Below are 25,103 nucleotides of genomic sequence, written 5' to 3' on the forward strand. Positions count from 1 at the left end.
GCGATCGAGCAAAATCGGGGGTCAAAAGTCTTCGCTCGACGATTAGGCCGAAGTCATCTGACGAAGTTGACCACTTTTAATGGAAAAGTTGTCGCCTCCAAGCCGGAAATTCTTATGGAAATCGAGGATTTCTACGGTAAACTTTATGCTTCAAAAGCGTCCCGTCCCAAGCCCGAATCGGGAGATCCCAGAGCCACTTTATCACGCCGCCTCACAGACAACTTACCGGAAGTAACACAGGACGAAATTTCGATGGCCTTGGGGCAGCTTAAGAATAGAAAAGCACCAGGAGAAGACGGAATAACGACGGAGTTACTAAAAGCGGGCGGAAAACCTATACTTACATGTCTCCAACGTATATTCAATTCCGTCTTGTTTTCGGGAAAAACTCCAAAGGCATGGAGCAATAGTATTGTCGTCTTGTTTTTCAAAAAGGGAGACAAAACCCTATTGAAAAACTACCGACCAATTTCCTTGTTGAGCCATGTCTATAAGCTGTTTTCTAGGGTCATCACGAATCGTCTTGCGCGTAGACTTGATGAATTTCAACCTGCCGAACAGGCCGGATTTCGCAAAGGCTATAGTACCATAGACCATATTCACACGGTACGGCAGATTATACAGAAGACCGAAGAGTATAATCTTCCCTTGTGCCTAGCGTTTGTGGACTATGAGAAAGCCTTCGACACCATTGAAATCTGGTCTGTTCTTGAGTCCTTGCAACGATGCCAAGTCGATTGGCGATATATCAAAGTGTTGGGAAGCCTTTATAATGCAGCGACTATGACCGTCCAAGTACAGAATCAGCAGTCTAAACTTATCCACCTGCATCGAGGAGTGAGACAAGGGGACGTAATTTCTCCCAAATTATTCACTAATGCATTGGAGGATATGTTCAAGACGCTGCACTGGAAAGGACGGGGCATAAACATAGATGGCAAAGTTCTCTCACACTTGCGGTTTGCAGACGACATTGTCATTGTTGCTGAAACCGTGCAGGACCTGCAATACATGTTGAGCACCTTGGCTGAATCTTCTGCTCGCATCGGTCTTCGGATGAACTTGGATAAAACCAAGATAATGTTCAACGAACATGTAATTCCGGAACCGATTGCACTTCATGGAGTACCTCTCGAAGTTGTTCAGGAATATGTCTATCTTGGTCAAACTGTACAGTTAGGTAGAAACAACTTCGAGATGGAGGCTCGCAGAAGAATACAGCTTGGTTGGGCGGCATATGGGCAACTGCGTGATGTCTTTTCGTCATCAATACCGCAAAGTCTAAAGACGAAGGTCTTTAATGAGTGCGTCCTACCAGTTATGACATACGGAGCCGAGACGTGGACACTGACAGTGCGATTGGTCCACCAGCTTAAAGTCGCTCAGCGTGCTATGGAAAGGGCTATGCTTGGAATATCTCTGAAGGATCGAATTCAAAATGAAGTTATCCGACAGAGAACCAATGCTATCGACATAGCCCAAAGGATTAGCAGGCTGAAGTGGCAATGGGCTGGTCACATTTGCCGCAGAACCGATGACCGTTGGGGTAAGCGCGTTTTACAGTGGAGACCACGCCTCGGCAAGCGTAATGTAGGACGTCCTCCAGCTAGATGGGGTGACGATATTCGCAAAGTAGCGGGCAGCGGCTGGATGCGAAGAGCTGAAGATCGAGCTCAGTGGCGTGCCATTGGAGAGGCCTATGTCCAGCAGTGGACGAGGACAGGCTGATGATGATGATGATGATGATAGGTTTTTTTTATAACAGTTATTTTAATCTAATTATTTATTTTGTCTATTTTTGAATTTAGCTTTTATAATAAATTAAAATTAAAACTTTTTATTTATGATGATAATATGCAAAACATTAATAAAATATATTTTTTTTAAATATTTAAGTGTAAAAGAATTCCAAACAGGAAGGTAGTTTACCAAAACAAGTGAAATATTTCCTTAGTTTGGCACTTGCTTGAGTTTGATATAAATAGCCAACACTATACTAATACAAAATTTTATCCTGCACACATCAGGGTAGGCATAGGGAATCTAGTATTAAGACACTCCGTTTCCCACTTTCTGTGGAACCCTGGAGGCATTGCATGCTGAGTGGCGCAAATCAACGGCGCGCTTTGTCTCGATACTAGAACGAAGAAATGAAAACATAAATGTTAATAAATATTTCATTTCCTCGAGTATTTATTTCATTTCCACAAATAGTCGCGCTTACAGGCACATCTTGTGCTCCTGCGCCACGGCTGACCTCAAATATTGTTTAATATTTTTACCCTATTTATTGATATAATTTATTTTAACAAATATAATAAAATATAGGATAGATAAAGGATATTATTGACGAATACTGACGCGTTCATTAGTTCCTTTTTAAAAAATAGCATATTTTTCTGTGCTTAGATTGATTGCCTACTCTAAAACTATTAAAAAGTAATAAGAAATGTCAAGTTAAAGTAAATTCAAACATTTATGTATTTTATCTAATTTTATACGATTTTAATAAGTTATCTAATAATCGTAAAATTCGCATTATATGACATTCATTTATATATATTCCCATAGTTGTACACTGTAAAAATTGAAGCTGTACAATGCTTACAAGTACTCGACCGAGTGTGAACGCACGAAAAACTGCTGATAGCCCCTTATCTCATCTACTACGTCAACAGACTATGTCCATCCCTCTCGCACATCATTCATTTCATATAGCTCCGTCTCTTACTAACGCCGGTCGTTCTGTCTTACTCGCTCTAATGAATTAAATCAACAACCTCTCGCTCGCACCCTCTCGATGATCAGCGTTCCCTATTTGAATTTATTTCGAATTTGGAATTCGATTTTTAGATGCACGTTATGTAATATCGATTTTTTTCAATGTTTAAGTTTTGATTTTGAATCGATTTTTTCATATGTATTTTGTGTGATATTTTTAGTTTTTTTTGTTATATGTATAAAAGAAATAATCTGTTTATAATTGTAGAATAGAATAGAATAGTCTATATTGCACAAAAAATACATAAACAAAAAATATAAAAATAAAAAAAAAATCTAATGTAACTAAGTTAATATAATATCGACATAAAAGCCTTAAACTTAGCAGTCAATGCCTTTTTATGAAAAAAAAATAGAGAACAGATATACTTAGCACTAAGTTGCATTAAATAACTTAAGTTACTATACTATACTTTAAAAGTCTCATAATTATAATATCAAAATACAAAAAATGTTCAATAATAAAATCATCACCGCCATCATTATAGTTTTCATTACAAGCGCAGTTTTAAAAGGAAATTAGTCCAAGGATAAATTGAACCTGCGACGACGTAGTACGTAGTACGTACTGTGACCTTGCAGACGTCTCGCTGTTAGGCTTCAGGCGTTTTCAATTAATTGTTTATGTAGTAGTTTATATATTATACTTGACTTTACTTGATTTTTTAAGACATAATTGTTGATTTATGTTCCGTCAACTAGCTAGCACTTTTTATTCTATAAACACTTATTTAACTTCTATCCAAAGGCATGTTAAATTCACAGAGGCTTGACTATAATCGCAAAGGTTGTGGGTTTGATTTCCACTCGGAGGAATGACTAATTTTCATTTTCTCGTTCTAGTAACATAACAAAGCGCGACGTTCAGCTCCGCCATTGAAAATAGGGCCGGGAATTAGAGAATCGATTCTCTTAATATATATATATAAAATGTGGAATTAAAAAATATAATATGAACCCCTAGCTTGCAATAATCGACAAATAAAGTTAAAATAAAATAAATCATGAACTGAATAACTCTCAGACAACGTTATATCGTATACTTCTAAAAAAGTCACCCTCGACGACACAACACACACACACGCATATTTTTTAATAATAATAAGATAAATTTAAAATAAACGACGACAGGGAAATATAGCAAAAATGTATAAAATACTTATGTATGATTTTTTTATTCCAAGAAAAAAATTATAATATAAAATCACACTGCGTGTAGTTTTTCGTGACCTAGAGTCTATATTTTAAGGCTTTATTTTATCAAATAAACCTTCAAATTATCTCTGTACAAAACAAACATTATATTAAAAACACAGTTTAGTGTAATTACAAAAGGTACTGGAGATCGTTTATTTTTTTCAGCTTCACTCTGTAGCCTTCACATAGCCAGCAAAGGGGCCCGGGAGCTTTGTGTTAAGACACTCTGTTCCCCACTTTCCGCCGAGTTTCGCTCACCAGAGCCAAGAAATTAAAATATGAAATATTTCATATCCTCGAGGAGGAATCAAACCCACAACATGTCTGTTTATAGTCTCACGCTTGTGCCGCTGCACCACGACTACCCTCCACTTATTTTTGAATGTAGTGCCCGTGTCACCTCTGACCGCAGGGAGGTACAGTGGGTTACGTCGAAATGATTAACGACATGTGATATAGTCTATGGTCTTCCTCGATAAAGGGACTATCCGACACAAAAAGAGGTCAGAGGCCTGTTGTGTCGCAGTGGCACAATATTGCAATATGCTTAATTATTTTATTTCCTCGCGCTGGTAACGACGCAAAGCACGGCGTTGCTTACCGCCACTGAACACACAATTCCTCAGAATTCTGCGATAGTGGGGAACCGAAGTGTCTTAATGGGAACAGATTCTCGTAAGATTAGGCTCCTATTTTCTCTCTGGCTACCCTGCCTTATGGGCTAAAAAAAGGTATGGAAGTATACATTTCAGCAATCCATTCATTTGACGTCCAGACGCCTTGCTCGCTTTCACTAACTTTCTATTAACACGGATGTTTTATTTTTATGAAATTGTGTATTTATATATTTTTACTTAGTAGTTAGGTAGGTAGTTTTTATTTTTTCTGTTAAAAACTTTATGGTTACATAGGATAATATTGTGACTTCGAATGGCATCCATCTGCCATGCTCTTCTAGGTTTTTTCCAACATATTGATTGATAAACAGTGTTAAGACTTTGTTCCCAACGCATCGTCAAATTTTCGATTGGATGAATTGCGGAAGTCAACAGTGCGGTCATCTTGTTACCAGAGCGAGGAAATGAAAGTAATTCATTCCCCCGAATGGGAATTGAACCCACAACCGACGTGTTTAAATTCTGTGCCGCTGCAAAATGATTGCCTTAATAATTTAAACTACTAACTAATTTATCACCTTCTTTAATACAAAATAATCGAAACCTGAATGTTATTTATTTGATTCACGTGTAAATAACAAAAAAAGTGTATCCACCTGTGACTCCTGTCAGAGCCGGTTCTTGGTTACAAATGGCGATCGCGGCCGGTTCTTGCTATTACTGCCTCGTGATTGTGACATAATCTAATCTTGTTTAACTTGCTCGTCTGTATTGAATATTTGGTTAACACTAGGTTCCCTCTGTCTACACTGCTAAATATATGCGAGAAACAGCATAAATAAATAGATCTTTTTCAGCGGTGAAGCTAAAAAACTCTATTTATTTATTATGAATGTGTAAAACAATTCATTGGTTTTTAGTGCTTGGCGCCAATTTTAATTTGGTCCATGGTTTTTAACTTTTTTTCGTATGTTTAACGCAACGTATGAATATAGCCAATTTAAGTATTGAGCTCTATTTTTTACATTGCACCGCATAATTTTTTTGAAGAATTTTATATAATTATTTGTTTTTTATTTTTATATTCGATTTAGATTTCACTTTTATTGCTTTTATGAATGAAAAGTAATAAGTTTTATCGGATAGTAAGCTATCGATCTATTTGTTTCTAATGTGAGAATGTCGGTCACGTAGCTCGTGTGGCGCGAGTCTGCCGCGACGCGCGCCGACGACGCCCGACCTCGGCCGAGCGGCTGACAGCTCGTCACTCGTCCGTCACCGCCACACTATGTACCCAATTACATAGTGCAGTGTACGTGGCCTACCTAGTCCACTGCACGCAAAATTCGGAATAAATCGATCATATTTACAGTTAGTACGTTGCAACAATTAATACAAAATCGATTCCGCGTTATCTACGCACCCGGGTGCACTGTCGTCGCGGTCGCGCCGCGCTCCGGACGCCCCGACACGCGACTATCGTCCCATTCGCGATGTACTTAAGATTTATATTGTTTAGACTTGTTTAGTTAAAGTCCGCGTCTCCTAACTAAGTGTCAGCTCGCTTTCCGCGGTCTATTCGAGTTTTCTCACACGTGTGTCTACTGTTTACGTGCCACGGCTAGAGTCAATGACACTCCCGCGTGACACACATTCGGAGAGTGACTGCCAACACGCCCGGTTTTTTCGCAAGCCCAACACTATAAGTTACATCTTATCAAGCGTTTGTTGTTTTTTTTTGTCTGTGCTATTTCCATTGTTTTATTATCAGATTATCTCAGTGATAAGCGAATTTTCCTCGATCTCGAATGGTTTTTACCAGTTTTTAGTTTTGTATAATGTTATTTGACGTCGGCAATTAGTTTTTTATTTGTATTTGTGTTGTGATGCCGGTGCGTGCGTGATAAGGTGTCTGTGTCGCACGTTGATTGTCGATTTGCGTTTAATAAAAAAATAAAACAGTGTTCAATCTATTAAAATAAAAAAAACGTATTAAATGCATATGGAAAATTTAGAAGCTGGTATTGTAATTCCGCATGTAAATGAAGTGTCGATTTTTTATTTATTTATATTATCCATTTTATTCAATGACATTTTTTCGCTCGCGCCAAAATTCCGCTCAAACGTTTTAGTGGCTATTTGGCGTTCCTATCGATTTATTTTCGCGTGTCACGGACGTCACAGGTGACGTCGGCTGAAACAATGTCCCCTTTCACTCTGTTCTTATTGTTTAAAAAATGTATGCAACCAACTGTTGCTTGCAACTTTACTTAGCTTTCTAATACGACATTTTGTTTTTTTTATAATAGATAGATAATAAATAATAAAGAACTATAGTATTAACATTGAATCAACGATAGCCAAAGTAATGTTAGTTTTTACACGTGAAAATTTTCACGGACACATCTCATTTATTTATAGTTTGTTTCGTACGTCGTAGCTCATATACCTACGTTTCGTAGAGGAATGCTATGTATTATATTATATATGCTCTGTATTCTGTAGTGTTGTGTATACGGTGGCTGCTCGGCTGTATGTGTGCACGCTATGTGCTAAGAAACAGTAAAAAGTATGGCGCGAGCGCACGGTGCGGCAACGTCGCACGGCCGCGGTGAAAACAATGCCTTTTATTACTTTAGATTTCAGTATTTTTTCTTTTCGTTATTTTTTTTTATCACTGTATTAGAATTACGACACTGTATTAGAATGTAACATTGTTTACTATGTATATTTACGGTTTTATTAATTTGTGTCAAAATAATAGATTTTACAAAGTTTTGTGTATTGTTGTTAATGCTATATGTTTTTACATATAATTTAATGATAAAAATAATTCTCCTATACATAGATGCAACGTAAAATAGAAAAACAAAATTAAAATTACCGGTGTTATAAAAAATAGTAACCGAGGTTGACCTTTCGAAGCTTACTAGCGCGGCCAGCTGACGCGGCGTTGTCGCACTTCCTCACGAAACAAACGATTCAGCCTTATCGCCTCTAACTCCACTCGATAAAGTTGAAAATCGCATAAAAATCGATTTATATAAGGAGCTTAGGACATTCTAGGTACAACACTAGACACTTCCCGCGCGAAAAATTCGAATAGGTTTTTATCAGTCGCCTTCGGTTTGTGGATTTAGACGGTTTTATGTAGTTTTTCTTTTCTATATATTTTATTTTTAATTCCAGCCAGTGTTTTAATATTATTTTGCGTCCGCGTTTATTCCTGGCGAGGCATTTATAGAGAACTATTTATAATATAGTAAATTAATAGAATATATTATATATTTATTTACACAGTGAAAGTGCAAGTGATGTGTCAAAGTGCAATATAAAAAGTGAAACCAAAGTGTCCAAATAAATATTTATTTATTTACAAATATAAATTAATTAAACTCGAAGCTATAATCTAGTTCCTTTATACCAAAAATTTAAAAAGTGAACACCACAGACTATATAAACATATAGACTATTAAAAAAAAAATACACAAAAAAGAGAATTTCGCGTCAATCAATTCATTCGTAAGCAAGATGTCGAGGTGACAAGGTGGCCTACATGCCAGTTGCGCTGGGCTCGCTCGGCGGCGAGGGCGAGTACCGCGAGTACCATCACCTCTCGCCGCATCCCCCTTCCCACCATGTCCACGCCCACGCCCATCCTCACCAGATACAGTACCATGAGTACCCGCCGCCGATGTACCAAATGCCGGATCCTTATTTTAGGTAATTTTGAAAAGCAATATATCTATTATATTTTAATCTAAATCTTCGGTTCCCGTTTGGAAATTTGTAAAATTTGTAAATAATCCTTAAATACTAAATTTCAACTCTAAAGTACTATGGTTTCGTCTGTGCGTTGTCTCATGTCTGTCAGTCACACAATAATGAAAGAATTTTATTTATTACTAGCGACCCAAACACGGCTTCGCCCGATTAAACTTATGTTCTATACAAAATGCTTACATAAATAGTAGCCTATGTGTTATTCTGATACATAAGCTATATTACTGTAAAGTTTCATCAAATCGAATCCCCTTAGTGGTATTTGCGTAAAAGTGGAACAACCATGATCCTCACAAACTTTCACATTTATAATGTTAGTAGTAGAATATACTGTATCATGTTCTGTTTCGTTTACCTATAATCTAGTGTCAAGACACTCCGTATCAAATTATAAGATAAATCCGTTCCCCAGTTTCCGCCGAATTTTTGAGACCAGTGCCTCGTAACCAGAGGCCTTAGTTATGTTATATAGAATCCATCGATACATCCGCTATCCACCGGCACTAGCCCATAACAACTAAATGCAAAATGTCACACACTTGCCAATCAATTGAAGCCGCAACTTCCGGCGTATAACCGACGAACAATCATTTAACTACACAGTCACAGTCGAACACACAGGAAATGTAATTGTATAGTATTTAAGTTAAACTACGACACGCGAAGACACCTTAGTTATTGTCGAAGGTCGACAGTTAGTTGTAGTTAGTCTACAATTGTTTTTGGATGTTGATTAGCTGTACTGATAAGTAAACGTGATGAATTTGGTTTCGATTCCTTTTCGGGGGCATGGGCTATTTTCATTATATTGATTTGGTAATAAGACAAATCACGGCATTGGGTTTCACTCAACACGCGCCGTCACTAAAATTGGGCGGAGTGTGGGGAACAAAGTGTCTTAACAGTAGGATCTCTCTGCCTATCCTACTATATGGGGGATACAGCGTACTAGCATACACTTGTAATGAATTTCAGAACGAATAACATTTATTCTTTCTCGGGTCTTCTATTGAATTAAATTAATCAATTTGTGTACCAAAATATACTTTTTCCTTTTTTTTAGCGTCATCCTGTATTCCGAACATAGCAGGGTAGGCAGAGGAAAGCTGGGACCCTGGTGTTAGGACACTCCGCTCCCATTAAGATACTTCTGTGCCCCACTTTCTGTTAATGTAGATTGGAAAATCCCGTAATTTCGTTGTTTCAATTGGAATTTCGAGCTGAGAGAAGACTCTTAGTGCTCACCTCTCTTAGTACTCCCTAACCTACCTACATGCTAAATGTCAACGATTCTAATTCTAAGTCCAGTACTTTCGTCAGTGCGTTGTCTGTCAGTAATGGAAAAGTGTTATGTAATAGGTATATGGATACCTTATAAGAATTAGTATATAATTTTAAGTCAATAAGTTTAACTTGAAGTCTTACTGTAATAAAATGTTAAATTCTATTTTTGATATTGATACCTTCGAGCAAGATTTTTAAGTTAAATTTCTTTATATTTTACTGATCAATCATCATCGTGTCTTCTCCATTCTACGTGATATTGCCAAAATAAATTGTGCTCAACTGGCGTCCATGAAAGCCATTCAATAATAAGCCGAAAAGAGAAAAAAGAGTTGGGTTCCACCACTTACAATATTTACAAATGGCGGAAAATTGAGGATTGATTAATAATCCTCACACATACTATTTAATTCTTTATTGTAATGATGCGAGAAGTTAAAAAATTATAATATTTTTTTTTATTTTTGTAATTCCAGGAGGCACGCGCCCTACTTCGGACAGCCAGATTACAGAGTATATGAACTCAATAAACGATTACAACAAAGGACAGAGGTAAATATTATTTTATAATATGTATTATATTATCGTCTATATACATACGTATATTGCAGGTTCGATATCCGATTAGAACTATACGCATTTAAAAATTAAATCTCATGAATGATGATGAATCTCATCCTAAAAGTTTTGTCTAGTTCACGAAAGAATTATTTTACCCATTTTAGACGTGTTTATTTTTGTTTCAATTAACCCTCAAGGCAATGCGTGTGGAGTGGCGGAACTCAACGCCGCGCTTTGCCTTGTTATCAAAGCAAGGAAATAAAAATATTGAATATGTCAGTTCCCGGATCAGCCGGGTGGGAATCGGTGGGAATTTTTTCGAATTTAAATTCCAACCTACAACCATCGCTTATATCTAGTCACAAATACTAATTATAATAAATAAACTAAATATTAATATAGCATTTCTCAGTTATAAAGCTTCTTTCTCTAACAATTTCACGCCCTGCTCCCATTATTTCCACATGGCTCATCCGTGACATCATGTTGACGTCATCGCTTAAGGAATATACCCACTTAGAACACAGCCTTGAATATATAAAATATGCATAGATCTATATTATATTATAAATATCAAGAAAGTGATAGTAAAATATTTATTAATTGTAACTTATTTTTTTAGATTTTTATTTAATCATACATTTTTTTTTGATTTTTTTAATTGAAGTATGTATGTATATAAAAAATCGGTAGAGTTAGGTTATTGCTAGTTAGCTAAAAGTATTCATGAGACCTGGATTTAAATCTTTCTATTTAAAATAATTTGTAGTGTATGTTAGCTATGTGATAGTCTATACTCTATCGCTCTAATATTTTTACATTATAAGAAAGATGAAATAAAACTTATGACTTTACATAAAATTAACTTAATCAAGTACTGTACTGTAACTGTAGCCTGTGTTATTTTGATGTATAAGCTATATTACTATAAAGTTTATTTTAAATCCATTCAGTAGTGTTTGCGTGAAAGAGGTACAAACATCCATACATACTGATAATATTTTACAATTAGCAAGAAATAAAAAATAGTAAGAAACTTATAAATTGTTTATTAGTTAAAAGATGTTTTTTTTTAAGCCAAACTAGCGCCATCTATATTTTGTTATTAATAACTATTAAAATGCCAATGCAAAAGTTATTCTTTATTCTTCTGTTTATCCTGCTATATGCGGGATGCGTGAAACTGTTGTGTATTATAGTAAATTTTTCTTATATTTTTCCTATGTAATATGTTACAGGAATCTGACAACCTTTGGTGGGACGCGTTCGCGACAGAGTTCTTCGAGGACGACGCGACGCTCACGCTCACATTTTGTTTAGAAGATGGACCCAAAAGATATAGTCAGTATATTATTAATGTATTGAAATACGCACTTTACCATGTAAATGTTATTTTATTTTTTTCGGTGTGATAAAAAATTAAGACGCTGTGTTGTGGCTGGAAAGTGACGAATGTCTTAATACTAGGATCCATAAATTTTATTTTCCTTAAACTTTTCTAAGACACTTTTATTCCTTTTTTGTTTATTAAATTTCCATTTCCTTCCTTCCTCATGTTTTTCATTGTCATATTGCCACCGTGAAAAAGTTATATTTATATTATTACTACTAAAAACTCTAATTTGAACTTTAAATATAAAAGATTCATTAACATCTACAGTGATTTGTTTGGAGATATAATTCTTCATATAACTATATCAAAATTGTCTTTAAGAAAAATAGTTTACTTGTTTTTTTTCTAAAGCTATATTTATATACAGAGTTTTATTAGATTTTTTGATTGATCTGTATCTATCCATACATTTATAAATATATATAGCGGTCAATTAATTAATGTAAAGAAAATCTTGCAATGCTGTTTCAACCGACTTCTTATTCTATCATTTACTTGAAAATTATCGTATTATGAATTTAATGTTTGTAATTATCGCCAATAATAACGAATTTTTCTACTTTTTACTTTGATGTTTCCAATGAATAATTGTTTAATACTGTCTTACTGTCTTGGCATAGTCTGGGAATCCAACGCTGGAGAATGATTTATTTAATATTTTTATTTCCACACTCTGATAAAAACACAAAGCACTATTAGTTATAGTTATTTATATTGTACCTCATATTAAGAACCATTTTATATCAAATTTCAGCAATAGGCAGGACGCTCATACCACGCTACTTTCGCAGTATATACGAGGGTGGTGTTTCAGAGCTGTACTACACGATGCGTCAGCCCAAGGAGTCATTCCACAATACAAGTATAACACTGGACTGCGATCACTGCACCATGGTGACGCATCATGGGAAGCCCATGTTCACTAAAGTTAGTAGTAATCTATAGATTTATTAGAAAAATAATCTTTATCGATAAAAATATTGCAGCGTGAAGTACTGCTGAATAGGTAGTTTCTCGATGTTAGGTTGTAAGTGATTAAGAATATCCTCCATAATCCATAATCCTCCATATTAAGGATACTGGATGAGGCGGGTGACGAGTTCCTGCAACTTCGGAAGGGTTTATATATTACTAATATTATAGACATGAATATTGTTTTAGGATGAATGGATGTTTGTCCCTTACATTTAAAAACTATTAAATGGATTAGAAGCTTTACAATAATATAGCTTGTATATTAGAATAACATATAGGCTTCCAATTATGCAAGGGTTAAACAATTTGGCTATAACATTACATTTCTTCAGAACCGAAATACGGTGATTTATTGATGCCATATTATAAATTAACCACATTCCTACCATCACTCCGCAGGTGTGTACAGAGGGCCGTCTCATCTTGGAGTTCACGTTCGACGACCTGATGCGCATCAAGTCGTGGCACATGGCGGTGCGCGCGCACCGCGAGCTCATCCCGCGCCAGGCCGTGCACCCCCCGGACCACGCCGCGCTCGATCAGCTTGCTAAGAACATCACCCGCCAAGGCATCACCAACTCTACTTTGAACTACTTGAGGGTTAGTAGAACTGGGCAAACTGCACTGTATTGTACTGCATTTGCACTGCTCACTATCAATCAACTCGTTACATTTGGATGTAAACCCTCCCCCAGAGTGTGCCAGAGCTGCACATCTTCTGCCTTCTGATTCTAGTCAAAGCCAGCCTTCAAATAGATTATATTTGTACTAAAATAGTACAACCCTCGTCAAGTGGAGCCAGACCAGACTAAGAACCCAGGAAACAATCTTCTAACCAAAATTATAACATTATTAACTGGTTCTGGTGTTTTTATTTAAATAAAAAATGGCAAAAAGTGACATGACAAAATAAATTGGAACTTGAGATATAATTCAATGATGCTTGGGGTTTTAGTAGATTATAATTTGTTTTAAAAGTTTTAACACCATAATAAGACCATAATTGACCAACTAAAGTTAATTCTTAGTCAAAGTAACAATTCAGTGTAGAAGCATAATATGCGTTTAACATATAAAAAATTAAATTGGGGGACAGAATGTCTTATAATTAGGTTCTGTTGACAAACACAGTACCTTGCACATAACACCGTAGGCCTACCGTGTTATATGCAAGGTACTGCGAGAAGCGACAGTAAAACCCGCTAAGTCCGTGTCAGACTCGCGCACGTAATGTATTCTGTACTGTAAAAACCATATTTGTTGTGTGGACGACCCCAAAAAGTTCCACCATATACCTATTATTTGTTTTTCCCGCAGCTATGCGTTATCCTGGAGCCGATGCAGGAGCTGATGTCGCGGCACAAGGCGTACGCGCTGTCTCCCCGCGACTGCCTCAAGACGACCCTGTTCCAGAAGTGGCAGAGAATGGTTGCGCCGCCAGGTTAGTTATTACTTTTACTTATGTATTGTATAATAGTCTGTTTGTTTAGTCGTGGCTAATCTCTGTACATACAAGTCAAATTCGTAAAGTTTATCCTACATATATTATAATTATTATAGCTTGTGAGGATGATTGCTCGTCTTACTTTATTGCATAAACTTTACATATAGCGTGGTAGACAGCTAGGTAGTTGGAACACAGTCGGTAACATCAATACCTAGGTATATTAATATGATGTTTTTATGTTTTCCCTTTAGAATCACAACGCCCAGCCAGTAAGCGGCGCAAGCGCAAGGGAAGCGCGGGCGCCAACGCCGCGCCCCCCGCTCCCGCCAAGAAACGATCACCCGGACCCAACTTCAGCCTCGCCTCGCAGGTTAGTGACGATACGTAATGCCCCACCTAGTGACACGTAGTGACCTGTCCTTTAACACATAAAGTCCCATCTTGAGACGCCTGCTGCCTGATTTACGTGAGAGCCCATCCCCATCTAGTGATAAGTAGTACTATGCTGGGCATAGTGAAAAGTGGTGTAGCGTAGTGATGCGTTATTGCTTGTTTTCATTATTATTATTATGTCATATTTTCTAAAAATTTTTACTAATAATAATTGAAATAGTTTTATATTACACTAACGGACGCGCGCAACTTCATCTGCTTATTTACATCCTTAGGGATGAATTCTAATAAACCATGTAACACGTATAAAAATCGATGGCGATTTAAAGATTTTTCCATACAATCCCTTTACGGTTAACATTTTTTTTAAATCCCTTCTTAGTGGATTTTCCTATTATGAATAAAGCATCTGTCCAAATTTCACGTTTCTACCATCAGCGGTTACAGCTGTGCTTTCGTCTATACCTTAATAAATACCTCTAATTAATAGACATTTTATACTATTCTTTAAAAGCCTAATAAAATTTATATATATATATATATATTATTGAAATTATCTCGTCTATTATTAGACCACTAATGTCTCCATATATTACGTTAATGACATTATTTCTCATCACTTCCAGGACGTAATGGTAGTAGGCGAGCCGTCCCTAATGGGGGGCGAGTTCGGCGACGAGGACGAGCGGCTCATCACGCGGCTCGAGAACACGCAGTACGAGGGCGACGCGGTCGAGTGGTCCGCGCCGCCCGCCTCGCCCGCCAAGACGCCGCCCACGCACTGACCGCACCACTTATTATAGGACTTTATGAGTTTTTGGTGGACTTTTATTTTGTTTTGTGATGCCATCTGCTCCGTCATCCCCTATTCCTTGTCCTTATTCTTGACAAATTTTTCCTTAAATGTATGCAATTTTATGATAATGTCTCATTTATTATAGTCTTAGGGCCTTAGTCTTGCCTACATTGGATGTAGTGTTAGTAGGCTCAACGTTAACTAAGAGGGCGACGCAATGGGGTGATAGGGTGGCGTCGTACACTTCGTCCGCCAAGATGCCACCCAAGCACTGACCGCATCACTTATAAGAATTTATGAGTTTGGTTTGGATCTTTATTTTGTTTTGTGATGCCGTTTGTTCTATTATCCTGAATATATTTATTAACATACTTTTGAAACCACGGCGTTGAGTTCCGCCACGCATATTTTTACTCTAGGTTCACACTGTGGGATATAGTTTGAAGTTAAAAGTACTCCTTACTCTTAACAAACTATAAATGTCCTATAACGTCTCTGAATCTTAGATAAATATGAACCAACATGACTTCTACCTTATGACTGAATGTAGGGACACAAAATGTGTCCTATATCTTGACTTAATGTGCCCCATTGTTGGTAAACATCCTGAATAATTATGTCTTATTTATGATGACCTTAGGGACCTATATCCTACGATATCCTAGTCTGTCCTAATTATGGACTAAAGCTGATTTCAAATGTATATGTCCCTCATATGACTGACTGTGTCCCAAGATGTCGCTAATTATTATGTAGCAAATTTTACATGAGTATAATATATATATTTTTTAATATAAGGGCACATTTAACTGTAAATATATTTAAAACACGACGTGAAATGGCGGCAATTGGACAATATGTGCCACTGAATGTTTAAATTTGTAACTAAATATGCCAATGTCTTATCCCATCCTCGGATTTCCTTCCTTAATTTATCCTTTGAGAGTGATTGTACGTTAGCAATGTTCAGGTCGTTAAAATAATAAAGTGAAATACATTTTATTATATAATATAAAAAAATATATGAATATGAAAAACTGAATATTAATATAGCTACCTACATCTTGTGTTATTATAACACAGCAAGTACAAAACATTTTCACTACTTTTCTATAGGAAAACTTGTATTGACAAAACAAAATGTGGCATAATGCAATGTATAAAGTATTACTTTTTGATTTATTATTAAATCACTCCTAAGCATATTTGACTATAGTAAATTATAACGCTTTTAATTAACTTCAAAAATTATTAATAACGCGTCTAATATTTTCATTTCCTCGCTGTGATAACAAGATCGAGCGCGGTGTTCAGTTTCCCCACTCAACTCACAGTGCCTTGAGAATTTGGCAAAAAATGGGTAACAGAAGTGCCTTAATTGGATCGAAGTGTCTTAACAATAAGATCCCAGGTTCCCTTGCCCGGTTATGTGCGGAATACAGCGTGCTACACGCTGTAAAAAAGGTTCAAAATTGTAGGTCCCAAATATATAATTAATAATGTCATAAAAGTTGTAGTTACAAAGATGAGATAGATTTCTATTGTAGAAAGATTTATGCAAGTGATTGTTATATAGCCGAGTAATATCAAGAATTTCGTGTATCAGGATACAGTTTCGTGTAAGTATGATAGAACAAAAATATATTCTTAGAGAAATAGTTTTGGAGAAACTATTAAAAAAATGTATGTAGCGAGGCTCGAGTCCGCGCCTCCTTGAAACCAAGAGTTTTAAGAGTGTGGACACTTAAGAAGAACTTAAGATTTTTGATATCAGCCAGTATTGTGCTTAAATATAATCGTTCTCCCGAGTGGGAATCGAACTCAAAACCATTGCGCTTACAGTTGAACGTTGATCCACTGCGACGGTTCGACTCGATCCACACACGGCTGTATAGATAATTATTTAAACAAAAAATAAATTATTATAATCAGAAAATAAATATTATAGCTATTTAAACTGCATTATACAAAACGTTTTCATATGTAAGAAATAAAAGTCAAAAATAAATTTATTTTCTAATTGCGATCTATTGAATGATAATGAATTTGGATTAATCGATTAATATATTAATTATTTTCTAATTTTAATTTCATTACTTAAATAATATTTTATATGTACAGGGACTTCTCTAGAAATTTTTGAACGCATAGTAATATTTTCAATTTTGGCACTTTCGTCACACGTCACCAGTGATGTTTTAGAATACGTTCCGAAGTGCCACTCGAATAAAACACCATTCAATTTAAATACATATTATATCTTGGAATTAACAACTAAAAACATACAAGATATCCAAAATTTGCATAATTACTAAAAAGAGTAACAGCTACCAATTGTTAATTTTTTAAATTGTGTTTTGCTTTAATAAATTATTAAAAAAATTAATAAAAATTTTACTAATACCGCTATTCAGAACGCACCTTTCAATTTCCAATCTACTCTTGCATACGACACGATACGTGGACGGCGGTGAACATTACGATTACTATTTTACATTCTAAACTCACAATAATAAGTGAAACCTCCGCTATAAGACTGCAAAATGGTCACAAAATATATTTTATTAACTTTATTCGCTCTTGCGATTAGCGGCTCTTTTGCACAAAGCTGTCAGAATCCTAAAGTAGAAGCTGCGTCTTTCACGAGTTTAGATGCTACCGTCGTCACACAAATAGCTTATATTACAGAATTTACATTGAACTGTGATAATCCTGTGGGAGAGAACTATGCTCTGTATGCAGAGGTTGAAGGAAAAGCTTTGACGGCTGCTCGTATTGCTGAGAACAGATACCAGGTAGGAATTCCCATAGGAAATATTCTTATATATTTTGCTTTCACTTTAGTTACAAATTGGTAAGTAAAATGTTATTGTTTCATGCATTGTTTGAACATCAATCTCTAATTGATATGCTTTCATTTCTAAATAAAACTCTTTATATTCTTATTAATTTCATAAGAGATGGTTCATGACTGATGTTCATATTTCACCTATAATAAAATTAAAACTGAATTCAATTTGCATTCCAAAATAGTATAATTTAATATGTTTTATATTGTTTTTTCTTAATATTCTATGTTTACATCTAACTTAAAGGTTTCCTGGACCGAAGAGCCTTCCAAGGCAAGATCTGGAGTGCACGAGATCCACATCTTTGATGAAGAAGGCTGGGCATCCCTCCGTAGAGCTCGTCGTAGTGACCCGTCTGTAGCTGTTGCTCCTTTGTTGGCTATTCAATTGCAACACCCTGGCAGTAAGTGTTGACTGCTTTAATTTATTTTTTATTTTAAAGTCATTTATATATGTCATGTCTCAGTATCCCATTTTTTATTTACATTCATACTCCAAACACATTTAGAAGATGTAAGAATACAAACATACTAGCACTCAAACCTGTTTGCTCTCAATCTCTTGCTTGCCATCCTATTGCTATCTATTTAAGCAATTCGTTTTTATAAAGATTTTTGCTAAGAATGATGATTTACAAAGAAAGTCTTAATTATGCCACACAGTAAGGCTTGGATGGCTCCCAAGATTCAAATTTTTAAATGTTCCTAAATATTTTTTCTTTTTTGTATATGACTAATATTTAAAAATTGTTGAAATGTGTAATTTTTTCAACACATCATTTTGATCTTATGAAATAACAAAGAGACAATAACTTTGTGGTATTTTTTAAAATATTTATTTTATGTTAATAATATTACATATAATTATTTTTTTATATTTCCAGGCTACTCCGGACCCTGGGTCAACTCTGAAGTCTTGGCCACCGCAATCTCAGTCATTGTTGCATACACAGCTCTCAGGAACAAAAGCAAAATCTTAGCTTAGCAGTTAATATAATTGTTTTAATATATTTTTAATTAAATTGTTTAAATTATAGTTATGGGCATTTTATTTTTAACCTTTCGTTTTATAGGTTATAAGCACAGAACACATTTACTCACTGGTTATAAGTGTCCTTTTTATTCAGAATAAATTTTAATAAATGAACAAATTAATTTCATTTACTATATGCATTGTTTTTCTTTATTTGATACATATTTGAGGCCAGTCGTGGTGCAGGGGTATAAGCGTGTGATTGTAAACTCAGCAGGTTGTGGGTTCGATGCCAGTGGGAATGAGCACAAGAGGAAAATATATTTTTTATATTTTCATATCTTTGCTCTTTTAATTAGCCAAATCGCGGCTAATCTAAACACGCAATGCCTCTAGAATTTAACAGAAAGTTGTAAATGATTTAATAGAAACGGAATGTCTTAACACTAGGTTCCAGGTTTCCTCTGCCTACCCTACTATATATGCGAGATGTAGCATGAAGCAAAGTATAATATACTTAATACTCTTAAAATAGGTTTATTATTTATTTATGAACTTTCATTTGAAATATCTTAATTGATAAATGAGAACAATTTATGGCGAAAATTAAGAACTGAACTGAATGTAATTCAGGAATAGTTTACATAAATTACGAATTGAGAAAAATAATCAATATATTCATGACTTTGACAACTCAATATGTCAAAATTCCGTTCCTTTTGGTGAAAGGTTATGTTTATTTAGTAATCAGTTTTGTATATAATAAATAAATAATATTAGAAATGACAATTAAACCACGAGAAAAAGTGGAAGACCCTGATGATGATCCCGTCGAATCATTGTTGAAGAAAGCTGGGTGCTTAGACTTACACTATAAAGTTCAGGTGTGTTGTTAAATAATTTTAATTTCCAGCCTAATTTAACTTAAATCTATTTAAGTATCTAAAAACATATTTTTTTCATAGTTTTTTTACTTTTAATGCTCTTAAAAATTTATTAAGTGCTGTTTTATATTGGCTAAATATATAATTACAAACACATATACAAATATTTTTCTGAGATTATTTGGATGATGTAATATTTACTATGAGTGACTTTTATTGGGTACTTAAAATTTTTAAATTGATTTATCTTAGAAATTAAATATAATTTAATTAATATAAAAAGAAATTACCATAGAGTTATGACCTTTACTGCTAGCACAAGATAATTTAATATTTTTTCTCAGAATCATTTCTTTTGACTTGACTACCCGATTGTTAGTCCAAAAAATAAATCTCCTAATTGTTAAAGGCCTACTTTTTACTAATAATTCCATGTAGTGTGAGAAATCTTTTTGTTTAAGTTTTTAATTAGTTACTAGAATTTCATACAAATACCAATAAGTAAATTCTTGAGTAATGTATTACTTTTTTGAGGAAAAAATGAAAGGCACTTCATATTAAACCTAAACAATTTTGGGAAAATATCAATATAATATATATATGACAAAATTAAGGCAATGTCCTTTGAATGGGCAAACCCCGGTACCACTATGTCCGTTAAAATTATTTTCTTTTTTTTTCCAGGAATGCATAAACACTACAAGAGATTGGAGAAAATGTCAGACAGTAGTAAATGACTTTAAAGTGTGCATTGATAAACACAAACAGGAAATGGGTCGATCAAATAGCTAATGATTCATAATTACTTCTTGTAAATAGCATTTTTATTATTTATTGTTACTAAGATTTGAATTAGTTTGTTGTTTTATTTTCAAATAGTATTATGCACAATTATAAATAAAAGAAATAAATGGAATCTTTTTATTTTATATTATGGCGTTCCAAGCATGCCAGTTGAACACAATATCACTTTGCAAATGTCATATTGAATGGAGAACAGTGAACACACAATAAATTGTTTAAGACAATTTGTTCTATTTTTTTATTATTTATTTTTCATAGGATACAATGATACACTTTTTTGTTTTTAAGATAAAATTTATAACCATCTTATTTAAATAAAATAAAATCTGTTCTATAAAGAAGAAAAATCGATTATAGTTTTAAACTACGAACCTAGTCTTAAGACACTCCGTTCCCCATTTTCCTTCGAACTCTGGAGGCATTGCGTGTTGAGTTGTGGATGGAAGATAATTCTGCGTCTTGCCTCGTTACCTGAGCGAGGAAACGAAAATATTAAATATTTCAATTCCTCAAGTGGGAATCGAACTCACAGCTTACCGTGTTTACAGTCGAACGCTTATGTCATTGCACCATGACCATGACTGGCCTAATTTAAAGCGTAAAATAAATTAAAAATAAGCGTTTCAAAAAAAATAACGAAAAACTAAACATCTAATTTTTTTATGTTTTGTCCTTCCATAATTATCTATGCGTAAATAAAAAAATATACGTCAAAGTCATATTGTTTTGACGTTTCTTTTATATTTGGTTTTAGGTTATAATTTATAAATAAACAAAATGCTTAGAAGATTAAGAGTACCAAATATCTCTTTTATATATTCAAATTATTCTACTAGAGTAGAAATAGATTCTACTTTAAAAGAACACTTTGAAAGTAGTCGGTATAAACCTAGAAGTCATCCTGGAAGATCGCAAGCTAGGTTTGTAACCATACCTCCGGATATACAAAAGTCAATACAAATTATATTACAAGATGCCGGCGCCAAATCTTATCATAAGGACAGTATTAAGTTAAACAATTATCTTCATTCCCGCCATTTACCGCCGGAAGACGATGAAATTAGAAGTAAAGCAGCTAAGATTCATGAAAATGTTTCCAAAAAATTTTACTCAAAAACTGATAAGAAACTGTCTCAAGAAGAAGAAGAAGCGCACGAACAGAAAGTAAATACTACAGTATTTAATATCTTAAAGAAAAATGTTTATAGATGGGGTAACATAAGTTATGACAAAGCAACAAGTTTACAATATTTAATGGCAAGAGCTGCCCCTGAATATGCTATTTTAGTACGAATATTCGATGAAATTAAAAGGAGATTACCAGATTATAAGCCCAGAAGTTTCTTTGATTTTGGTTCAGGTGTTGGTACGGGGACTTGGGCAGTAAATAACTTCTGGTCAGGTGACATATTTGAATATTTTACTGTAGACACTTCTACTGATATGAATGATTTGGCTCGACTCATACTGTGTCAAGGCAGGGATAATGTAGAAATGCCATTTAAAGCATATTTTCAAAGGCAATTTTTACCTGCATCTGCTGATTTAAAATATAATATAGTATTATCAGCGTTTTCATTATTTGAAATGCCCAATATAAAGAGTCGATTGGAAACTATACAAAAATTATGGAATAAAACTGAAGATTTTCTTGTTATAGTGGAACATGGATCTAATGAGGGCTTCCAAGTTATAAATGAAGCAAGAGAATTTGTTTTAAATTCCTCTCAAAGTGAGAAAGGCCATGCTTTTGCCCCATGTCCTAATGACAATGTATGCCCCAGATACTTAGAACATAAAACACCCTGTAATTTTCTTGTCAAATATGAAACTATACCATTCCCTTTAAAAAGTGAAGTGGTTGCTGATATATTTTCTTATATAATTTTAAGGAAAGGTGAAAGACCAGCAGATGATCCTAGGTGGCCAAGGCTAGTCAGGGCTCCGATAGTCAGATCTGGTCACACAATTTGTAGGTTATGTACAGCGGAAGGAGAATTAAAAGAAATTATATTTTCTAAAGGAAAACATGATGTTCATACATATAGATGTGCAAGATCTAGTAACTGGGGTGATGTGTTGCCTGTTAAATAAATGATTGATTGTGATATTTGCTATTTGTTTTATTTCAGTATCTAATTTTAATAGTTAATAGATATCCTGTGAGAAATTTATCCCTTTGGTAACAGTAACACTATGTGAAGAAATGAAAGAATATATATTTTAACGGGAATCGAACCCGTAACTAAATCATAAGCTAACGACTTTATCAATTTACTTAACGGTACATTTCTTATCAAATCCGTAGATAAGATAATGATTTTTTGGTAGAAAAATGACTAAGATTGTTTATTGTACATCCAAGTGATAAATTGTTAGATAATTATTTTTTTATTTAATTTTGAATTATTCTTACTAAAAATGTTAGAGGCCGTCGCCCAGCGGCAAGGCAGACAGACAGAGGATAGTCAGATGACTGTAAATTCCCCATCTATAAGTTCGATGTCCACTTAAGACAATAAAACATTTTAAATTCCTCGTTCTGATGAAAATACAAAGCGTCTTAACACGTAACTTGGTGCATGAAAACAGAGTGGGTGTATTGACTCTAGCGTGACTGCGCCAACTCTGCAACCTGCAATATGCGGGATACAGCGTGAGCAAGCAATAAGTGGGTGAGTTCTTTTGTGGTGGTTATTACAATTGCGTCACAATGACGTCTACAGGTCTTATCAATACCGTTATTAGTTATTTCCTTTTAAGCAACCGTTGAACTTAAGCAACAACCTAAATACTGAAATAAATATTTTCAATATTTTGCAAGGCAAAGAATACATTGCAAAGAAAAGGTAAGATATAATTTAAAAAAAAAACCTTCCTTTACAGTTTCTATATATTGAAAGTCCTAATTTCGTGCCAAATTTCCTAACGGTAGGTCCACAGGAAATACCTTATATACATATGTGGTTTTCATGCAAATTGCAGCAAAAACGATGTACAGATGCTCGTATCTTTTGCTTTGTTTGGATTTAGAAGTTAGATTTTTTATGTGCTAAGGGATCGTAGATTTGATTTGTTATTAATTTTTGCTTGATACTTGACACACGCTTAGATTTTTTAGATTTTTACAATGTTCTTTTTACTTTACCAGACTTTTGTTATTTTATAAAGCCTGAATGACTTTGGCTAACTAAGATGCAATAATAATACCTAACTTTCATTAGATTATAAAGCTCAATTTTATATTAGAAATGTCGTTTTCCATTGTCAGACACTTAGCATGGTTATAACTCCCAGCCAGACATCCCCAAATTCTATAATTTACTAGCGCCTACGAACATATTAGGGGCAAACAATATTTTTTTCAATTTTATAATTATATTTTATAATTTAAAAAAATACAAATAAAATAATAATACCATATGAAATGTAATAAAATTTTAATTTCAATTGAAGTGAAAACATTAACAAAAAATAAAGATTCTTTTCACATTTAAAGCCAGAAGGAACATTGTAAAAATCTAAATTAAAATCAAAAAATATCTCTATTCGGGGTGAACATTTTACGGTATCATAAATACGGTAAATACCATACATTATTTACTTGATTTTTAATAATACATTTTAAATACGTGTAAAACACCCAAAAACCAAGTTGTTCTCAAACTTTAGATGCATTTTATTTCTATAAAAATAAACTAGTATAATAAATAAAAGCATAGGTACTGCCAACATTTTACTTAAAATTGTTTTGTCGTTGATCAAATTTCATCCGCCAGTTTTGCTATTAATCAAATTTTTGATACGAGAGTAATGTTTCCAGATATTTTCATTGATTTTTGTTGTTTTATTAAGATTAAAGTTGTTTTCTGATTATTTTGTTTTTTTTTTAAATGTAGCATAAACGAATCAATTTTGAATATGAATAAACCTGGACCAAATTAATTAGAAATTAAAAAGTTACATAAAAGTTTGAGAACCAGTATTTCTTTGTTTACATTTTTCATTGTCTTATGAATGAATAGACTATAGTTTTTCACATTTACAATGTCAATCACATAAATACATATCATGTGCGAGACATCCACCAGCGACTCCGTCCGCTTGAAAATTATATATTTTTTATTTATAAAACAATCGAAATGAAACAAAAACTGTTAGGGGAAGTTCGCCAAATTACCCACATAAAGAGTTCACACACACATAAAGAGAAAAAAAATTAAAAATCATTGTTTGGGGTTCTATTATATTAATACATGTCCCCAATAATAAATTTTCTCATACATTTTCCATGTAGAGACAGCGATCAGTTACAATTTTATTATATGTATGATATCTTTTACTGCTTCTTGTGTCTCTATTCTCTT

The 25,103-nt window shown here is 34.2% G+C and overlaps 4 protein-coding genes across 11 annotated transcripts in view; all 4 read left to right on the top strand.

The window, feature by feature from the left end:
• The window catches only part of LOC146530349 (LIM domain-binding protein 2-like), a 39,627-nt gene extending 24,378 nt beyond the window's left edge, over window positions 1–15,249 (top strand). For 2 of the 8 annotated variants that reach the window (XM_085200898.1, XM_085200897.1), the window contains exons 3-9: window positions 10,139–10,214; window positions 11,462–11,564; window positions 12,371–12,543; window positions 12,991–13,191; window positions 13,909–14,032; window positions 14,290–14,408; window positions 15,058–15,249. In XM_085200898.1, the coding sequence (XP_085057024.1) occupies window positions 10,139–10,214; window positions 11,462–11,564; window positions 12,371–12,543; window positions 12,991–13,191; window positions 13,909–14,032; window positions 14,290–14,408; window positions 15,058–15,216 (955 nt within the window). In that variant the 3' untranslated portion in view covers window positions 15,217–15,249. The other 6 variants (XM_085200904.1, XM_085200900.1, XM_085200901.1 and 3 more) reach the window with 6 other exon arrangements.
• Window positions 15,250–17,656: 2,407 nt separating this feature from the next.
• On the top strand, window positions 17,657–19,111 carry Tapdelta (Translocon-associated protein delta). The gene is made up of 3 exons (XM_085200906.1): window positions 17,657–18,022; window positions 18,323–18,479; window positions 18,960–19,111. Exons 1-3 carry the CDS (start codon window positions 17,771–17,773, stop codon window positions 19,058–19,060), a joined length of 510 nt encoding a protein of 169 aa, XP_085057032.1. The 5' UTR covers window positions 17,657–17,770; the 3' UTR covers window positions 19,061–19,111.
• Window positions 19,112–19,743: 632 nt separating this feature from the next.
• LOC146530351 (uncharacterized) lies at window positions 19,744–20,955 on the top strand. Its single transcript, XM_085200707.1, has 2 exons — window positions 19,744–19,932; window positions 20,617–20,955. Exons 1-2 carry the CDS (start codon window positions 19,831–19,833, stop codon window positions 20,722–20,724), a joined length of 210 nt encoding a protein of 69 aa, XP_085056833.1. The 5' UTR covers window positions 19,744–19,830; the 3' UTR covers window positions 20,725–20,955.
• Window positions 20,956–21,435: 480 nt separating this feature from the next.
• On the top strand, window positions 21,436–22,846 carry LOC146530352 (ribosome assembly protein METTL17, mitochondrial). The gene has a single exon (XM_085200706.1). It carries the CDS (start codon window positions 21,514–21,516, stop codon window positions 22,828–22,830), a length of 1,317 nt encoding a protein of 438 aa, XP_085056832.1. The 5' UTR covers window positions 21,436–21,513; the 3' UTR covers window positions 22,831–22,846.
• The last annotated feature ends 2,257 nt before the right edge of the window (window positions 22,847–25,103 follow it).

Source organism: Heliconius melpomene, chromosome 17 (genome assembly GCF_056956725.1).
Source record: "Heliconius melpomene rosina isolate 202511_hmr_F chromosome 17, ASM5695672v1, whole genome shotgun sequence".
NCBI lineage: Eukaryota > Metazoa > Arthropoda > Insecta > Lepidoptera > Nymphalidae > Heliconius > Heliconius melpomene.

What these genes read in the sequence shown, in the direction of transcription:
- Tapdelta (XM_085200906.1), top strand. Translation starts at nt 17,771, where the DNA reads ATGGTCACAAAATATATTTTATTAACTTTATTCGCTCTTGCGATTAGC. An exon ending in TTGCTGAGAACAGATACCAG is followed by an intron (nt 18,023 to 18,322) that starts GTAGGAATTCCC and finishes TCTAACTTAAAG; the next exon opens with GTTTCCTGGACCGAAGAGCC. An exon ending in TCAATTGCAACACCCTGGCA is followed by an intron (nt 18,480 to 18,959) that starts GTAAGTGTTGAC and finishes TTATATTTCCAG; the next exon opens with GCTACTCCGGACCCTGGGTC.
- LOC146530351 (XM_085200707.1), top strand. Translation starts at nt 19,831, where the DNA reads ATGACAATTAAACCACGAGAAAAAGTGGAAGACCCTGATGATGATCCC. An exon ending in ACTTACACTATAAAGTTCAG is followed by an intron (nt 19,933 to 20,616) that starts GTGTGTTGTTAA and finishes TTTTTTTTCCAG; the next exon opens with GAATGCATAAACACTACAAG.
- LOC146530352 (XM_085200706.1), top strand. Translation starts at nt 21,514, where the DNA reads ATGCTTAGAAGATTAAGAGTACCAAATATCTCTTTTATATATTCAAAT.